This window comes from Artibeus jamaicensis, unplaced genomic scaffold, assembly GCF_021234435.1.
Source record: "Artibeus jamaicensis isolate MK-2021 breed Jamaican fruit bat unplaced genomic scaffold, CSHL_Jam_final contig_467, whole genome shotgun sequence".
NCBI lineage: Eukaryota > Metazoa > Chordata > Mammalia > Chiroptera > Phyllostomidae > Artibeus > Artibeus jamaicensis.
This window is the reverse complement of record NW_026521845.1, coordinates 1,066,516-1,080,181: the sequence shown is the minus strand read 5'-3', so window position 1 is coordinate 1,080,181 and position 13,666 is coordinate 1,066,516. Positions and strand designations below refer to the sequence as shown.

Below are 13,666 nucleotides of genomic sequence, written 5' to 3'. Positions count from 1 at the left end.
GCGGGTGGAAGCGGAAGTGCCAATGCAGTTCAGCATAATTAGTTCTGCTCTCTTCACGGATGGCCAAATCACGTGAGGATGCTCCCGGTTGAAAAGGCTTCCCCGATCTCTGCCCTTCTGTGAAGTGGCCACAGCACAGCCCTCCCACGCACGTCCCTCAAAGGAAGAAATCTGCATGGAGGGGTTAATTTCCGCCTCCACTTCCGCGTGGTGATGGAAGCTCGGAGCCTGTGCTTTGGACCAGCCTGGCGTTTCCTGTAGCCCCCCCCCCCCCCGTCTTCCTGGGGCACGGCTTCACGCACTACCTCGAATCAGATGAGGATGTGAGCTTAGGGAAAAATGATTCGGAAATTATGGGGGAGGTAAGATGATACGGCATTAAATGCCTGATATTCTGAAACACAAATCTGACTTTATGTGCAACTGCTGTTTTGGATTATCCATGCCTCCTCTGGCTTCAGCCAGCGTGGAAAATGCTTTAAGGTTCCCACTTCAGTCGGTTCCTCTGGGGGCATTTTCTAACGCTGTCAAGCTGGGCCGAATCTCTCTCTGCCTTGTTCCCGGAAGGACGGCTGCATGAAGTTTCTGTCATTGAACTGACCTCCTTGCTTTCACCATCGGTTCGTTTATGTGGCTGTCTGTCATCGAACCTGGTGTCCTCTGTACTTAGGGTCCCTCCGCGGCCCCAGTGCTCGAGCGCACAGCCTGGCACGCGGGGGCCGTGGAAGGGACACTGGAGGAACGCGGGAGTGAGAACACTCGCAGCCCCAGAGAGAGGCCTGCTCATTGTCACCGTTCACCAGTTCTGCAGGACCCATATCTGGCCATTTGTCTTCTCCCTGCCAGTCTCTTATCAGCCACAGAGGAAAGGAGAGAATTAATAGCTCACTGAATGGTGACCCCAGTGACCAGCACATCCATTGCTAATTGAGCGGCGGTATATTTTTTGGTCCTGGCCCCAGATGAGTTACAATGACGAGTCCGAAACCTGGGCAGCACTGCGTCCTGTTGAATTTGGGGACCCTCTCCACAGAGGATTCTGTCTAAATGACCCCCACATGCAGGGACAGCAGAAAATGCTGGGGATAAATCTAAGATGCGCATAAAAATGTGTTTGCAAAGCCATGTGAACCTGGCATCTCATTAGGAGGAGTGAATCGATATGAAAATAAGCCCTAGTGAATTATTAACCATTTTCTCATCATATCCAACTTTGAAATCACCTTGGCCTTAGTGCGTGTGTGTATGCATATATGTGTATTTATATTTTTATATGTGTGTATATATCTATATGTATATATATTTTTTGCATTTATTTCACAGGGGTCACTTATTTTAGGCTGGTATGTTAGTTGCATGCTTCCCTACAGCTTCCACGCAGTTTGATTTTTATGTGTGGAATGCCGTTCTTTGCAATTGCGAGTGCTTCCTGTAACTCCGACTTTTTACAGCCCAGTCTTCGGTCTCTCCCGAACTCACTGTGTCGTTGGAGACCCGCGCACTGCCTGTGCATTTATTCAGAGCTCCCGTTGGAAATGGGAGTCATGTGCTGTTGGCAGCGGGCTCTGGCGCGCTCCCTCACCAGCTGCGTGACTCGCCTGGCCCTCCGCTTTGCCAGCTGTGAAATGGGGATGATAATAGAGCTGCTCCGTAGGTATGACTATTAGTCCCTGTTTGGGACCGCACCTGACACGCGGTCCCTGTTCGCTACGTGGGTGTCACTGGTGGTGTGGCGTATGTCCTCACAGTGGATTTCCAGTGCCGCAGCAAGATCTCTTGGGTAGCAGCAGGGGCTCATGGCTGGTGTTCCCATCCTGCCCTTCGGGGTAGAATTTGGCCTGTGTGGCCCTTCACATAGTGGCTTCTGCCAGCTCTGTGGTCCTGCACAACCTTAGTCCATCCCACCCACCGGGGAAGCCCAACTGCAAGTCCGTTTTTCTGCGCTGTTGACTTCCCTAGGGCTTCGCTGCACTATGTTACTACTGCACCTCCATGTGTACGCTCACCGGAGGACATGTTTTTATCGGTTTTAGAGAGAGGAAAGGGAGGGGAGGAGAGAGAGAGAAACACTGACATGCAAGAGAAACATGGATTCATTGCCTCCTATATGTACCTCAACGGGGGATCGAACCTGCAACCTTCTGGTGTACAGGACAATGCTCCAACCAGCAGGGCTACCAGCCAGGGCTCTGTGCATGGTTTAATCACCCAAAGAAACAGAAGTTCTTTCACTGACTCCAACAAAAGAATAATACTAGGTTCAAACATTTCTTGGAGTTCTAAAAAGTTTCCTTTGTCTTTCACCTCTTCCTTCTGGAAAATTTTACCAGTGAGAGTTAGCCTTGTCTATATCGATCCTTGACTAATGATCTTCGAAGTCTGATGACTTATATTTGTAAAGTGAAGCCAGGCCTCACTTGGTACTTACCCTTTTTTAGAAGAATCCAATAACATTCGACAGAATTGGTGATTAATGCTGAACTGATGAGTGCCCTTTGGCTTCCATTTTCAAACCCGAAGCCTTCTTGCGCTGACTTCATGATGCTGTCCGCCTGCCTTGGGGACGCTGGGGCTGAGGGTCCCAGGAATCGCTGTTTCCATCGGTCCGATGTCAAGCCTGCCTGGGACTTACTTCCCGTACGATTATCCAGGCGAATATGGCTGCCCCCTTATTACACCAGCGAATGGCGGAAGGCACTGGAGCCCAGCCAGACCTGCTCCCACTGGACATTCTCCTGGCCTCCTTGGTTACACCGAAAACAGTACTGCTTGGTGGTTTTTTCATCAGGCTCGTAGGGACAGGTTTGGGATGTTGGTGACGATGACGATGTACGGGAAATGTCATGTGGGATGGGGTCTGTCCCACACCCCATCCCGTGTGCGTTGACCAAAACAGGGCCCTGAGAGGCCCGGACGGAGACCCCGGGCTGAGAGGCGGGCAGCGTGGCTCCTGTTTCCACGCACTGCAGCTCCAGTGCCCACAAGCCCTCCAGCATCAATTGTCTTCGAGAATGAAGAGCGGAACTGAAATATTGATAAATACCATAATAGCCATAATAACAATAATTATAGAAATGGCAACAACATTAATAATTACAACCACCGTCTGAGGGAGACGCGTCTGCCGCCGCCGGCTCTTCGGGGCGCTCACGTGGACAGCCCGTGAGTGACCACCGGCAGAGGGAGACCCTCTGGTGGCTCAGGGGAGGAAACAGAGGGACTCTGAGCTTGCCCCGAATCCACCAAATCCTTTTTTTAAATCCTCACCCTAAGATGCGTTTTTATTGATTAGAGAGGGGGTGCAGAGACAGTGCAGAGAGAGAAGAGAGAGGAAGAAACATGTATTGGTTGCCTCTCTTGTGTGCCCCAAATGGGGATCGAACCCGCAACCTAGGCATGTGCCCTGACCGGAAACCAAACCCGGAACCTTTCTCTGCACTGGGATGACGCTCCAAACAACTGAGCTACGGGCCAGGGCCAAATCGTTCTCTATTACTAGAGAGCCTCTTTGGTCTGCTGGGCCATAACAGTCACCCATTCCTTCTGCATTTGGTGACTGCCGGGCACTGAGTTTAGCTTGGGTAGGAGCCGAACTCACAGCTCTGGAAGCTGGGTCATTGCCGTCTGCTCCCTGGCGGGATCCTGGGTCTGTGGTTTTCCAGGGAAAGGCTCTGCCATCCCTTGCTGCCACAGGAAGGGAGTTGCTCCTTGCTCCCATCCTCTTTCCCATGCCCTGCGGCCAAGGTCCTGGCTCCGCGGTGGGAAAGGGGAGAGGCTCAGGGCGTGAGGGGTCCACACCAGAGCCCGGACGCGCTGCCTTTAGCAGCGCAGGGCGGGGGCGGCTCTGGGCCGGGCTCCACCTCTGACCGCTGCAGTCACTCCAGTGGGTTCAAGTGTTTTCCCAACACGGGATCTCGGCATCATTACTGGCCTGACCGAGACCCTTTGGTGTCTGTCTGGCTTTGAATTGAGTAGTTCTGGGCTTTGTTCAAGCTTTGCCTCAACTTTGGTTTCCGCTTTGCAGAAACCAGCGTGAAGGAGAAGGCTGTGAAGTACATGGACGTGCTCGCGGACAAACTGCGCAGGTAAGGACAGCGGTGCCTTCATTCCGACGCCGCGACCCACCCGGATTCCGTATTCTAACCATGCTGAGTGAGAGCGAAGAAAAAAGCTAGCCCACTTCTATAATAAGTTAACAAGGAAAAAACACGAAAAAGGAGTCCTTTGGATCCTTCATGGAGGAGGTGGGCGTCACACAAACACCCCCCAGCCCTGCTCTTGTAAGAAGTAAATAGAGTGAAATGTTTACAAGTGTCTGGGGGAGATCACAGACAGTTTTCATGTTTTCTAAGAAAAAAGAAGCTTCTCTGGTTTCTTAGGTTCACGCTGCACACTGTGGACTGTTTTTCTTTTTCTCGTCTGAGGGGGTGCGTCTCACCGTTCCGACCCAGCTTCTACATACTTGGGAACAGCGTGAGCATACACACCTTAGGTTCTGTTTTGAATCCTAATTCAAAACCAGCGTGACAATTCCTGGTGGCTTTTGTAAAAAAAATTCTAACCCAGTTAGGTATTCAAATTTGAGACCCGTCAGGGACCCTCTGGCCCGTCAAGATGTGTCTGGTTTCTGTGGACATGTCCTCCTGAGGGTAAAGCCCAGCTACCAGGACCTGCTTCTGATTAAGGAAACAAGTCCGAGCATGTAAAATGTGCTGCTGCCTCCCTGAGCGTCGTCAGGATTCGTGGAGACTGTTTTGCTCCTACCTTGGAAATCGTTACATAAGTCTTTACGTCGTAGGCTGTGCCTTAGACCTCTGTCTGCTGAGATGGACCGTCCGCTGACATACTGCTTCTCCCTTCAGAGATGTCAAGGGGGGCTGTGCTGCTGAGCTCTGCTCTGCTCTGTGGGGCAGGCAGGGGCTGCAGGGTTTACTCTAATGCTTGGAAAGCAAGTCCTTCTGGCCGCTGCCTGGTACCTCCCTGCCTCGGCCCCCGGATGTGGGGAGGGCCTATGACAAAGGTGGTCAGTGGAGACCGTGGGGTAAGAAGTGTCCGCTGAGGAAATGCCTCTCCTCCTTAGAAAGTAGGATGCTCACCTGGACCGGGTGCCCTGTTCTGAGTGTGCATCTGCCTTTCCCATTCCATGGCACTTTTCTGCATGTCCCTGTCGATCTTAACCCTGACCACCATTTTTGAGCCATAAGCACCATACACCCACCACATTCCACGGGGTTACTGGGCAGCAGGTTGAGGCCCCAAGAGCTTGGGCACTGTCACCTACCTGACTTCAGGTACGTGTTCACCTTTTGTTTCCTCTGCTGTAAGCGTGAAGGACAGGCACGGCCTTCCTTGGGTTGGTGTTTGGGTTTTGTTAAACCCTGAACTTGGAGCACTTTTGCAGCCGGCAGTCAGCCCGCCTCGATTCCCTTGGCCTCGCATTTCTTTCGATCCTCGCTGCCCTTATCATCTGAACTGTGGGAACCGCCAGGCTCGGGACTGAGCCTCTTCCCTCCCAGCCAGCTCCTCCCTCTGCCTGTCCAGCCCGAGGCTGCGCTCCTGGTCCGCCACCCTCGCGCCACCGGCTCACACTCTCTCCCTCCCGCGTAGAGTCAGTTACCGAGTCCTGCCAGTCTGCCTCTTCGGGTGCTCGTGCCTGCACCCTCACGCTAGGGGGGTCTGTCTCCTCTCACGAGGGATGGGAATAGCTGCTTTTTGTGTTTCCTGTCTGCAGTGTTGCCCTTTCTGCGGCTGGTCTGCAGTGAGCATCCAAAATGCACACCGGCCATTGCACATCCCCGCTGGCCTGCGGAGGAGCCCTGGACGCTTTCCTGTGGCTTGTGGTTTTCTTCATCGCGTGACCTCTGCGTGTTCTTCAGTGTCACCCATCGCTGCCTGGCTCCAGTGGTCCCAATTGGCTTGTGTTTCTCAGTGCTGCTGTGGTTTTTCTGTGTTTTCTTCTACTTCAGAAGGAACTGGGCAGGAGATACAATCCAGGGGAATGTGAGCTCGAACCCTGGGAAATTACCGATACTAGTTCTTTTTGGACATAGAAAAAATGGCAGTTTCATGTGGTTCAACCACATTCCCATTATGTGGGAATTAGAAGCAACCTGCAGGAGGGTCTGCTTCTTGTGGCGCTGGCCTGCGCCCAGGTGCGCTCGTTCTCACCGCCCACCCCTTCACGTGGGCCCTGCTGGGCCCTCCCAGCTGCACCCCCAGCAGCCTTGCATCCGTCTAAGCCCTTCTCATCCCTCACGTTTGGGATGCCTCCTCTTTGAAGCCCCCCATGACTCCCCAAGACTTTGTCATGAGCTTGCACTGAGTCATTCTCCTCGCTGTCCAGGGGCTCCAGGTCAGGCATGGAAGGCGGTGTCTGTCTGTCCAGATGCATCCTCAGTGATTCGACAGCGCCACACAGTGATGTGGGGTGCCCGGCAAGTGTGTGCTGAACGAATGTTTAAATAAATGGACGAGCAAATGCTACGAACTCAGAGACCCCCAGTCTCATGTCCCACCACCGTCCGCCTCTCTCTGCCTCTCCAGCGTGCGGATGTGTGACTCGCAGGCATGCGTTCCTGAGGGTCCTTCAGCAGAGTCTCGGTGACAGGGTGGTAGCTGGCCCACCCTACAGCCGTCTCCCTGAGGGCTCCCTCCTTTGTTCAGCCAGGCTGCAGGAGGCTGGGCTCCGACTGGCTTGAGCCAGTGCAGTAGACGCTCTGGAATGGACAGGAGAAAAAGCAGCCCCACTCTGTAGCCTCTCCGGCAGCGGGCGGAGAAGCAGGCACAGGGTGCGTGAGTCTTGGGCTGCGTGCAGGCAGTTCTCTGGGTGCCTCAGCGCAGGAGGCCAGACCGGATGCGGGCAGGGGTGAGAATGGCCAGGCGCTCCCTCCTGAGACAGCCCTGTCCTCCCCCCAGGCTGGGGCAGTGGCAGCTGCAGGATCCTGTCCAGGCCCCGTCTTTCCAGAGAACCAACTTCTCTGAAACACAGGAACTGCTTTTAGCACCTGGTGCAGTTTGCAGCCTAGTGACAGCCCAATTAATATTGCAAGACATCGACTGAAGCCAGGGGATGGACGCGGATGAAGAGCTTGGCTGTTTGCTCCCACAGTCGGGAGCATTGCTTGGCCTCGCGGGGGTTTAAGAGGAAGAAAGTGAGAGCTGAGTGGGTTGCTCGGGTTCCCTTGGAAGGTTGTAGAAGACACGCTTTGCCATCGGTGCTCCAGGGAGCCTTGGGTCTGGCCAGGCATGCTTTGGGAGACCAATGGAACTGACAGGAGTAACTTTGTTCTTGTCTCAAAGCGCACCGGGACCTGGAGACCCAAGTACTGAGACGCCCTGGGGAGGGCTCTGCGTCTCACCCTCTCTCAGCAGAGTCAGAGGAGTCAGACTGTCGGGATGGTCCATGCAGTCAGCGCCTCGAGGGCATCCCGTGAAGTACACAACAAAAGGGGGACCAGTAGCAAAGGGGAGCCCTCAGTACCCATTTCAACTAGATTTGCCTTTTAATAATCCAAATCATGCATTTAAATCTGATTCAGGAAGTTTTTTTTTAAACCTATATTTTGAAAACCGTGATTTTACTTACTATCAAATAATGTTAAAGCTGCCAAGTATTTGATTCACTTTAAAGTATCTCGGTTACATTATTTTACATGCTCAGGGTGCCTATCAGCTGAGCACAATTGTAAATAGATGAAGAGTAAAATCCTGAATCGATAAGTTACACCCATAAACTATTGCATAAAACATACATGAGAATAAATCTAGATGTAGATATACATGTATAAAGCTAGATCTGTAGGGATATACATGTATCTATGCATATATAAACACGCAAAGTCGCAATGGAAAATGAACACATATCATTCTATTTGACAGTTCCTGTCAGTGACGATGCATTGAATGGATCAGGGAGTAGCCACGTCTCCTCCAGGGTGTAACTGCCATTGGGGCGAGACTTGGAAATGGGGGAGAAGCTGGCGTACAGCTCTCTCTGTCAGTGAGAGGCAGGGAAACAGCAAAACTTGAGGAGGGCAGGAACGCCTGGTTCTCAAGAAGATAACGGACTGATAAAAACATCTGAGTTATAAGTTCGATGCAATAGATCACGCTCCTGTTTGCCTCTCCAAAGGGCAGAGACTCTGTGGATTTCTCTTCCCCACCTGTGTCGGGGGTGGCCCTCCGTCCCCACATCCCGAGCTCATTAAATAATCTCACAGCCTCCCGGCCCCGCCCATGTCACTCCCTGGTTGTCTCTGCAGCCAGGGAGACTTAATTACTGCCCCACTCACAGTCCCCCAGGCCCCCTGCGAGCCCAGCATAATAAGTGCCTCACGTACGCTCATTCTTCCAGATTACGCAGGGCAGTTTTGAAGTTCCTGGGCACCTGGAACAACCCATTTTCAACCGCCATTGAACTGGTTTCAAAAGCTGTTGAGGGAAATGAATGTAAGCAGTGGAAGCCAGTGGACAAGCAACTGGCTGCCATGGGAACACTGTTCCCCTTGGCGCCGCGGAAAGGAAAGCCGCGCACGTGGACACTGTCACTTGTCTTTCCTGTTTTTAGGTGACTGTTTGGTTGCCGACGAAGGCCTTCCTCCTCTCCCTCCTGACGTGTAATCCAGCACGTCACCGCTTCCCCCAGCCCTCGCTTCTGCATGGAGAGCTCAGAGCCTTCCTCACCGCTTCCTCGTGGCCTTGACCCCTTTCCGTGTTTGTCTGCCTCTCGGGCAGACAGAGGCTCTCGGCTTCCCTCTCTCTCTCTCTCTCTCTTCCTGGACTTGGAGCCGCCTCCCTGCGCCCCAGCGGGGGGCTCTGTGTTCTTGTCTGTCAGCTGCACTGTCTTGTCTGTCTATGTCTCTCCGTCTTTCTTCTCTCAGTAGCAGAAGGACACTTTTAGGAGGCAGAGACTGGGAAGTGCATCACTGGCGTCCATCCTTGTCTGGTACCCAGATTCCATCCTTCACAGCCCATTTGAGGCCGCGCGGCCCACAGGGCTTTCCTGGTGGCCCCGGCCGGCTCCCGTCTGGTCTCCTATTTCCCTCTCCCGCCCTTTGATCTCGCGGCCTTGGGACAACGGGTTTCCTTTTTCTCCGTCTGTGTTCTTGCCCTTCCCACCTCATTTGTCTGCTCGGGCGTCCGTCCTCGCACACAGGAAGTACTCGGTGACGTCATTCATTGGTTGATTGACAGCTATTTTTAGCAAGCCCGCATTTCCATTCTAAAACAAAATAAATTGGTCCTACACATCATATACACAAAAGTTTTTGTGGAAATTTCCATGGTTAGATTTGCCCACTTTTAAATATCAAAGCAATTTGTCTATTTGTGTAATTTTCCGGGAGGAAGGATAATCTTAACTATCTTATTATTTTGAAATTCAAACCAATAAGAAAATGTAAAGCATTTAATTGTACAATGTTCTACATAATCATTAATTTAATATGTAATCATTATTTCCATTTAACTTTAACTTTATTTCATCTCAAAATGGAAAACCTTAAGTATACTTGAGATTATAATGCTTAAATACACAAACACACATACATACAGAAAAAATGATGCATAAAAAGTAACAACATGGCGTGAATTATAAAAGAGTAGAAAAAAGAAGGAAAAACAGGGTAGGGAAAATATTGGTAACGTTTATATGGGCTCTCAACTCATACCACAGTGATATACTATCTTAGACCTTGAATGAAGGAGGACTGATATATATAACATTTTGAAATGTATGTGTAAATGATTTCATCCGTAATAAATGTTATAGGTCTGCATTTGCCTCACAATTCACTGTGATTATCTCATTCGGTGAGAACTCCAGGACCTAGAGTTACCCAGAGAGAACTTTTCCCCCTGACAGGTTCAGCAATGATGGACTTCTTGTCCAGAGTACTCAGCCCACCTGAGAAGGCCCGCCTTCACTTCTTCAGGAAGAGGCAGCAGAGGTCCGGTTCTAGAACCCCAGTTCCCCCATTGGGCAAGTCTTCAGGGCCAGAACAGAAGCTGCACCCCAATCCCGCCAGGCCGCTGTCTCCTTCACAAAGGGACAGGGTTCACCCCCCCCATGCACCTGAGCAGCAGCCCAGATGCAGGAGCTGGTGTGAAAGGGCCCTCTCCCCCAGGTGTCAGTGTGAAAAAGCAGCAACCCTCAGACAAGCACGGGATCTCTCCCTGACAACTGTGGAGAACCCGAGATGTTCACACTTATTTATTTATTCTTTTAATGCATGCAGTAAATGTCTTTTTTAAAAAAGATCTTATTGATCATTCATTCACAGGGGAAGGGAAGGAGAAACAGGGATAGACTTCGGTCTGCTGTCTCTGGCACACCACCAGCAGGGGCCCTGGCCCTGGCTGGGAATCAAACTGGCCACCTTTCAATTTGCAGGCCGATGCCCAGCCCACTAAGCTACATCCGTCAGGGCTGAGACGTTTACATTTAAAATGCTCTTGCAGCAGATTGTCTGTATCTGAGTTTGGCCACTTCCGAGCTGTCGACTGTGACCAGGTTAAGAAATCACTTCAAGACTCCCTTTCCTTTCATTAAAATGGGCCAATAATAGATTAAGAAACAGTGTTTCTTATAGATAATAAGGGCTTAATAAATGCTGGCTATTATTACCTTAGCAGCTATGGCACCATGAACCAAAAACCAATTATGAAACCAAAAAATATATGCATTAAAAACCCCAATTATTTGATGAATCCAGAGAGACTCCCTTACCTTCCTGGTGATTTGGGGGGTGAGGAGAGATGTTTGCTTGCAGCTAACAGCCTCCATTAAGGGTCTGCACACTGTGTTGACTATCTGAGCACTTGGCAGTTCTCTGCTGGCCCCGGTGTGGCCAGCTGTTAGCACCTCCAGCAGAGAGTGGGAAGGGAGAGAAATGAGGTCATTGACTTCTTGTTAATGTCTGTGACAAAGGTTGAGTGCCTCCCAGGGTTTCTATGACCCAATGGCTAGGCTCCTGGAGCTGAATTCCGGCTTCAGAGCCCATCTGGCTGGTTTTTGGAGTGTTTGGGAAAGACCCCAGCAATGGGGGTGAGAGCTCAGGGGCTGGGAAAAATTTGTCACCTCCACTGTGATTCACGGAGCTCTGAGGCCCCACGTACGGGCGCTTTGTGGAGCCCAGGACAAAATATCATGTCAGTTGCAGACAGAACACTTTGCAGGAAAGTAACTCCAATAAAATTGCTTTTCTCCCTCTGATATTTTCCTTTGAGAAAGTGAGAATGTTGCCCTAGAGAGAAGGGTGCGTAGAAGACAGAAAGCCCGAGGCTTGTGTGGTGAAGGACTCGGGAGGAGAGAGGTCTTTCCCTGGGAACCAGGGGCAGTGGGAGGCGTCCGGCGGCAGAGCGCTGTGGTCCAAGCAGAAGCCAGGTTCTCGATGGCTGGGTCAGAGCCGAGAGGCCCGCACGTGGGCGGACACGTGCGCTCCCCAGTTGATTAACGCAATGTCTGATTTCCTTCGCTCTCTTTCTTATTAATAACTAATTAACTACCTACGGTAGCAGAAGTGTGTGTGCAGCCAGGAGGTCTCAGTCACCTGTCATCCTTTTCTTTGTCACTGATACTACAACATGTTGTTGGACATGCTGTTGTTAAAAAGTAGCCTGCAAAAGATAAGAAAGGGAGGACCAGGGCTTTGGCTGACAGAGGAGAAAGTAGGAGACTGATGGTTACGTAAAACAGAAGGCTCTGGTAGCAGACTCCGGGGCTGGTACGTGTCAGCCTCACGTCTGTCTGCTTGAAGCTGTGATGAGACCCTCTGTCTGCCTAGATCAGATAAGAAACCAGCCGACAGGGGGGTGGGGGGGGGGGCCTGAGTCCCGGCAAGATGCCAAGGGATGGCTCTCTGCTCTGTCTCGTCCGGGAGGCACAAAGACGTCCAGTGGTGTGAGATGTCCAGTGGCAGGTCGCCGTGTGAGATGGAACCAAGGGGGGACAGTCACGCGGGGGTCTTGTCCGCAGTGCTCCGTGAGCCTGGGCGCCCATCGTCCCCTTAGGTGTGCCCCTGTGCTTCCGAGACCTCAGGTTTCGAGGTGCCTGTCACCTTTGGAAACGGCAGTGATAATTGATCAATAGGGAATGTCCAAAGTAAGATGACTTTTACAAACTCAAAATAAACCGTTATTGCTTGAATGTTTTTGATGTAGTCGGGGAGGGAGTGGAGCTGTCTTTTTCTTAAAATCCTCACCCGAGGACATGCTCATTTTCAGAGAGAAGGGAAGGGAGAGAGAGGGGAAGGGAGAGAGAGAGGGAGAGCAACATTGATGTGAGAAACATTGATGGGTCGCCTCTCACAGGCACCCCGACCGGGGGCCAAACCTGTACCCCAGGCGTGTGCCCCTGACTGGGGATTGAATTCCTGACCTTTCGGCGTAGAGGGTGATGCTCCCACCAGCCGAGCCACGCCAGCCAGGGCGGGAGTTGAGAAATCTTAAAGAAAAGTTAATTGCTGTATCAGTGGAAACCCCAGGAGGCAGATAGAGATTCGATTTCTCATTAATTAAAAGGAGAAGACAGTTCAAGAAAGCGCTGTCGGGGTGGCATGAGTTTAATTTGTGAACAAGGTGGAACCTGTTAGCTTCAGATGCAGGACTGATACAAAGAAGGCCTCCTCCTGGAATTTCTTAGACGCTCACTCTGAGTGCGTGGTTGCTCACAGGACTCTGCTCCGTGTCCTTTTGTCACGGAAAGTGAGGTGACAGCCCTGTAGCAGGCTGGGCGAGTGTAGGTGAGACGGTATCTTATGCACAGTGTGTTGCTCTGGTTCATTTTGCTATTTTTGCCTCTCCGCCTGCTCTGCACCCCCAGCCACCCTGACTCACGCAATGGCTGTGGGGACTTAGCGACAAAGCTAAGTGAGTGTCAGGCACTTTCTGTGCGGGGCTGTCTTTGTGGATGGAGCCCACCTGGCGCCTAAATCCCTTATCACAGGGCCTCAGGCAGAAAACAGGGTTTTTCCTTCCGTTGCGGCTGATGTAAAGATGACATTTCTTGAGCTGCGAGCATTTGATGGGATTGAATTGTATGCTAAGCTTCCAAAGATAATTCCATAGCTCCCATTCATCACAAAAACAGGGCCTTTCAGTTGTGTTTCTTTAAAAAAAAGTTCCCAAAAGAAATCATAAAAGTAGTGGACTAAGGAGAAGAGAATCGCCAAGGTGAGGCTTTGTGGCAGTTCACAGAGCAGTCTGTCTGGGCGAGTCCTCTATTGCTCCGTAAACAGCAGTCTGTCTGGGCGAGTCCTCTATTGCTCCGTACACAGATGGGAACAGGAGCACACTGGAGGCCTGCCAGAAGCTGTGCTCTTGTGATAGCTGTGTTGCTCCCCACCCCACTTCGAAGGTGAGCTCAGCCTGTCTCCTAACTGACATCCTGTCTCGACCATTTTCTTGATTTATTGCCGTTCAGTGGAAGTTGCTTTTGTTTTGTTGGTGGCGTTTGTCGACTCCTGTAGTTACCGCGTGGAAACTGTCCCCGAGTGCCGCTTGGGTGTCGGGAGGCTCGTGTGTGTGTGGCTCGTTGGAGTGTGAGGGGAGAGGCGTTCCCTCTGTGAGCGGCCCCGCCGTCCTGCCTGCCTGGGCGCCCAGCTTCACCTGGAGGACGTCTCTGCTGATGCTGCACCTGCACCTGCGCCTGCGCCTGCGCCTGCGCCTG

General features: G+C 51.7%; 1 protein-coding gene across 1 annotated transcript in view; it reads left to right on the top strand.

Moving 5' to 3' along the window:
- DISC1 (DISC1 scaffold protein) overlaps window positions 1–13,666 on the top strand; it is a 242,247-nt gene that overhangs the window by 179,780 nt on the left and 48,801 nt on the right. The window contains exon 10 of the mRNA XM_053667294.1: window positions 4,025–4,085. Coding sequence (XP_053523269.1) covers window positions 4,025–4,085 — 61 coding nt within the window. The remainder of the gene's footprint in view (window positions 1–4,024; window positions 4,086–13,666) is intronic.